The 5,333-nt window shown below is 52.2% G+C and overlaps 1 protein-coding gene across 1 annotated transcript; it reads right to left on the bottom strand.

Moving 5' to 3' along the window:
* ZIC1 (Zic family member 1) lies at nt 1-5,057 on the bottom strand. Its single transcript, XM_051626895.1, has 3 exons — nt 3,335-5,057; nt 1,973-2,136; nt 1-1,449 (listed from the first exon to the last, which is right to left on the bottom strand). Exons 1-3 carry the CDS (start codon nt 4,308-4,310, stop codon nt 1,252-1,254), a joined length of 1,338 nt encoding a protein of 445 aa, XP_051482855.1. The 5' UTR covers nt 4,311-5,057; the 3' UTR covers nt 1-1,251.
* Nucleotides 5,058-5,333: the final 276 nt, after the last annotated feature.

Raw genomic sequence — 5,333 nt, 5'->3', positions numbered from 1 at the left:
TTCATGGGATTTAAGAATCTTTAATAAGGTACGAAATGTTACCAAACAGTTCTGTAAACTAAATTTTACATACCAATTCTTCTAGCCATAAATATTGAATATCTTGTAACATGTATAACCGGACCTTTACATGCGGATAAATATGGAAATTAGGATTTATATACATTATGTTCGTGTATTTGCCAAAATCAACGGACAGATATAGTTTATATCTTTTTTTTTTCCTTTTTTTTTTTTTAATATCACTTTACATAAACAAATGTAACAGTTTGACACGCAGATCCAGGCTTTCACTATACGAATTTCTTGACAGGACGTGTAACAACATTTTACTGCACTACTTAGACTGGACTTTGGGACGAAATTTTGCACTTTATACAAAAAAGCACATTAATACCAATAATATTCTGTTAGATCGACGTTTAGACTGTAATAATACAAAGTAATTCACATTTTGGTACACATTTACTAGAACATTCTTGCCATTCAGTACAAATAGTTGAATTTCTACCTCTTCCCTCTGCCCCCCCCACCACCTCCGCCCCCCCCGCCGTCACTCCCGCCCGCCCGCCCCTCCCCCCACATATATGCAAAGACCACAAATCCACGTATCCCCTTATTCAACTTGCGATATAACTATTTACAAAATCAAACAGTACATTTTTTTGTTGTTTTGTTTTTGAAGCTAATAATTCTGTATTTACAAGAGGGGATGGGGGGGGGGGGGGAAGGCCGCTGCCCGAGCAGACATGCTGTTGGAGATCTCTAATCAGTGGTTTCCAGTAAAGCCCTACACAGTTGGCATTTGCCCTGGTAACCTTGTCTTCTTATGCATTCTACTAACCCCTTCGCCTACCAAGCCTTAAAACAGAGCAGAGCAGCACAGTCAAAAAACAAAACAAAAAAACCAAACAAACAAAAAAAAACACAAGAAAAGAAAAAAAAGGAAAAAAAAGGGAAAAAAAGCACAAACAAACCCAAAACAAACAAAAAAATAGAAAGAAAGAATGAAAAAGGGGGGGGGAAAAAGGGGAGGGGGAAGAAAGGAAGAAAAAGTAAAAAAAAAAAAAAAAAGTCTTCATTTTACTCAGTCCTGGGTCTACTGGCAGCATTTTATTTTTGTTTGCTCATTTAAATTCTGATTTCAAAGTGTTCATTATTTTGGAGTCTTTAAATAGGGTATTGGTTTGCTCGCTTGGGGCTTTTTTGTTTTGTTTAGGTTTGTGTTTTTTGTTGGTTTGTTTTAGCGTTTTAGACGTACCATTCGTTAAAATTTGATGTAAGCGTGCTGTGGCTGGACGTGTGGTGGACTGCGGAGGAGGAAGGGGATAAGGAGCTGGCGGTCTGGTTTTCTGTGGATGGAGACACGATGGTTGGAGGGGTGGAGGACTCGTAGCCTGAGCTGGCGGCGGGAGAAGGCTGGGACCCCTGCGAGGATGATTCATGGACCTGCAAGAGAAAACCCGGGCAGAAATAGAGAGCGGCGGAGGACGGAGGCCCTGGCAGCGCTCGCCTTCGCCTGGGGAAGCGCCAGAAAACGGGGACCCAGCGCCGAGCCCAGGGCTCGGGCATCCACGCGGGGCTCCCCCAGCTCTGGGGCAGCCCCCAACCGGCTCCAGCCCCCGTCCAGGCCCGGCGGGGAAGGCCGGGCAGCGCCCACCGGCTGCCTCCTCGAACTGCCCCCCCTCCCCCCTCACCCCGGGTAACACGCACCGACGAAAGGCCCTGCCCGAGGGCCCGGAGCCGAGCGCGTCCGGGCTGGGGCGGCGCGGCTCGGCGGGCCCGGGGCCGACTCCGGGGCCGGGCCTCAGCAGCGCGGTGCCCCGCAGCCGGCCGGCCCCGCGCTGCGCTCCTCGCTCCGGCACGGCCGCCCCAAGGCCCGGGCGCTTCGGCCCGCAGCCCCCGCAGTCCCTTCCCCCGGCCAGGCCCGAGGCGGCGTCCAAGCCCCACACACCGAGAGCCCTCCATTTACCTTCATGTGCTTTCTGAGGGAGCTGGGGTGCGTGTAGGACTTGTCACACATTTTGCAGAGATAGGGCTTGTCGGAAGTGTGCACATGCATGTGCTTTTTGCGGTCGCTGCTGTTTGCAAAGCGCCTGTCACAGCCCTCGAATTCACACTTAAATGGTTTTTCACCTATTGCAGAGGGAAAGGGGGAGGAAAAAACGGATCTGATTAAGCAGGGCCGGCTGGATCTCTCATTGTCCCCACCGCACAGCCAGAGGGAAGCCCAGGGCTCCATTTCAAACATTTACAACTTTCTAACTGCAACAAGGCTCAAATCCCCAATCTTGTTTCTCTTCTCTGTCCTCTCCGCACCTCTGGCCCCTGTTGAGCGCCAATTTCGGAGCAGGGGGGGGAGTTAAATAACTTTTCTTTTTTATTTTTTTCCCCCTTTTTTTTTTCCTTTTTTTTTTCCGGGAGGGGCGAGTTTCATTTGCAGCCCCAGCCTTGGCCACTGTCCCTCCTCGCAGCGCTCCAAGCGAGAGAGCAGGCGTGGTGGTATTTACACATCATCCTCAGTGACTTATTTCCGTTTTTATACCTCATTCTCGTGTTATTTTACTCTCCCACCCACCCCAGCCGCTCCACCGTATTTTCTTGCAATATTGGAAATTGTCCGGCCAGGGATTACAGCGCGAGGGCAGCCCCACAAACCCTCTTCAAAAGGGGACGGGAAAGCGGCCGCTGGCTCTCGGCGCTCGGGGGTGGGAACAGGGGGAGAGAGCTCTCCCACACAGGGGCTGCAGCATTTCCATCTCCCGCGACGAAGAAAAGTTCTCAGGGTTCCCGGCGCCTGCCCTCCGCACAACAATAACACACTAACGCGTTAACGCGCCGGGCTCGGTTTATTTAAAATCGCTCATCGTAATTAAATATTTAGCAAGCCCTGAACTACAGAGGGGAGACGAGTGAGCTGCCTGCAATATTTAACACAATTTCTCATCGTGCCATAGTCAAAACTACCAAACAACAATTAATTAAAACCTATAAATTTAAACAGGACAGGTTGCTGCGGGCCCCCCCCTCCCTAACAACCCCAGTAGTAAACCCTGCCTTTCTCACCCTCCGCCTTGGCAGAGATAATTTTCTTTTTGTTGCTGCTGCTGGCGTGGCTGTGACCGAGCTCGTTTTGTAACGGAGCTCCGAGCCTGTCTCTCCGGAAAAATCAGTGGCCCTGAACCATACCTCCCCTTGCTCCAGTTCGACCCTCAGCCAAGCAGCGCCCCGGACCCCTCCCCGCCCCTCCGGCCCGTCCCCGAGCCCCGCTCCGGCCCCGGCGCTCGGCGCTTCCACTCGCAGAGAGAAAAGCTAACAGAGAAGGTTACCGTACCTGTATGAGTTCTTTTGTGTATTTTGAGATTCTCTGATCTGGCAAACACTTTGCCACAGCCTGGGAAAGGGCAGGGGAAAGGTTTTTCACCTGTGTGGACTCTGATGTGATTTACAAGTTTGTATTTGGCCTTGAAAGGTTTCCCTTCTCTTGGACACTCTTCCCAGAAACATATGTGATTGGACTGCTCGGGTCCTCCAACGTGCTCCACCGTGACATGAGTCACCAGCTCGTGCATCGTGCTGAAAGTTTTGTTGCAGGACTTTTTGGGGTTTGACAATTGCTCGGGCTCAATCCACTTACAGATGAGTTCCTGTTTGATGGGCTGTCGCATGTAACGAAAGAAGGCCCCTGCCCCGTGGTGGGCTGCCATGTTCATGTTCATGTGGCCGTAGCCGTGCAGCTGGGTCGAGGCATAGTGCTCGGAGCGGGGGCTGGTGACCTGGCCATACTGGTCGGGTCTGCCGTACATGTCTCCGGAGAAGCCCAGGCGCATCTGCCCGTTCACCACGTTAGGCGAAGCGTGGCTGGTGGCTTGTTCGTGCAGCCCCGGGAAAAGTATATGTCCCGCGGCATCGGTGTGTCCGTGGGGTCCGGCGAAGCTGCCGGCGGCGGAGGCGAAGAGGCTGTGCTGGGCGCTGGCGGCCGCCGCCTCCCCGAAGCCGCGGTTGCGGAACAGAAAGTCCCGGGTGGAGTTGAAGGCGGCGCTGGAGTAGGAGCTGACATGGGTCGGGTGGTGATGGTGCCCCAGGGCCGCCGCCGCGTAGCCGGGCGCCTGCGAGGTGAAGGCGGTCTGGCCGGCCGAGGCCAGCTCGTGGGTGCTGGGGTTGATTTTGAAGGCGCCCATGCCGTCGGCGAAGGGGTTGATCCCCAGCCCCACTTCTCTGTCCGTGACATCGGCCGTGGAGTGGTGGCGAGAGGATCCGAAGGTAGTGACTCCTATGGCGGGATACTGCGGTCCAGCATCCAGAAGCATCTTCCCAGCGCCGATGCAGCAACCAAAAAAAAAGCACGCGCGCACACACACAACGCGGAGAGAAGCAGAAGCAGCAGCAGCAGCAGCGGCGAAAACACCCTCTTTGGAAAGTCAGCGACGATCACCACCAAAGCAACCACATCAAAAACACCCCCTTCGGCATTAGCGCAGGGGAAGGAAAAAAAAAAAAGGGGGGGGGGGGAAGAACAAGGGGGGAAAAAAAAAAAAAAAGGCTGGTGCGGAAGGGGTGAAGAGATCTTCGCAGTTGCAAATAATAATAATAAAAATGTGCCCCAAAAATATTCACTGTCTTTCTGCTTTGACTTTTCAGGGAGGTTTAAGTGGGGAGGGGGGGGTTGGGTGGGCTCAAAAATAAACCGGCTGCAAATAACAATAACGGAGAGAGATCAACACGGGCAGCACAAGGAAAAAAAAAAAAAAAAAAAAGAAAAAAAAAAAAAGAAACTTCCTTCAGTGATTTTTTGGCTATAGGAATGTTGCAAAGTGGCCGAGAGCTTGCTTCTCTCTCCTCTTCGAGCTTCCCCACACTCTCCCCGATTTTTTTTTTTTTTGGGGCCCTCTTTTTTTTTTTTTTTTTTTTTTTCGCTTTGCAAAAAAAGGCGCAAATCATGCACAATATTGTCTTTTGCGGTTTATCTTCCTGGGGAGAAACTTTCACCTCCTCAGCCGGGCGGTGAACGCGAGACTGATAGCGGCAATCATTCCTGCAGATAAATGAATTGAAAAGACGACACCGTCCCCCCCCTTGATGAATGGGAGCCGAGGGCGGAGCGACGTGAGGGCGGACGTGGGTGCTCATTGGGCGGCTGTTGCTCCCCCTTCCCCGCGTAACTCCCCCCGGCCCCGCCAACGAGGGGCGCGCTCGGCCGCCCCCGCCCGCTGATTGGCCCCGCAGCCTCATCAATCCCAGGTATTGTGCGCGCCCTGACATCCCTCTGACAAACAGGGCTGCGGAGCACCAACTTTTTTTTTTTTTTTAATATATAAAGCCTTTTTTTTTTT

This window comes from Apus apus, chromosome 8 (genome assembly GCF_020740795.1).
Source record: "Apus apus isolate bApuApu2 chromosome 8, bApuApu2.pri.cur, whole genome shotgun sequence".
NCBI lineage: Eukaryota > Metazoa > Chordata > Aves > Apodiformes > Apodidae > Apus > Apus apus.
The sequence above is the reverse complement of the archived record's forward strand: the minus strand, read 5'-3'. Positions and strand labels throughout refer to the sequence as shown.

Coding starts and splice junctions, on each gene's coding strand:
- ZIC1 (XM_051626895.1), bottom strand. CDS start 4,310: ATGCTTCTGGATGCTGGACCGCAGTATCCCGCCATAGGAGTCACTACC. Junction 2,137..3,334: donor ACACAAAAGAACTCATACAG/GTACGGTAACCT, acceptor CCTCTGCAATAG/GTGAAAAACCATTTAAGTGT. Junction 1,450..1,972: donor CCCTCAGAAAGCACATGAAG/GTAAATGGAGGG, acceptor TTTCTCTTGCAG/GTCCATGAATCATCCTCGCA.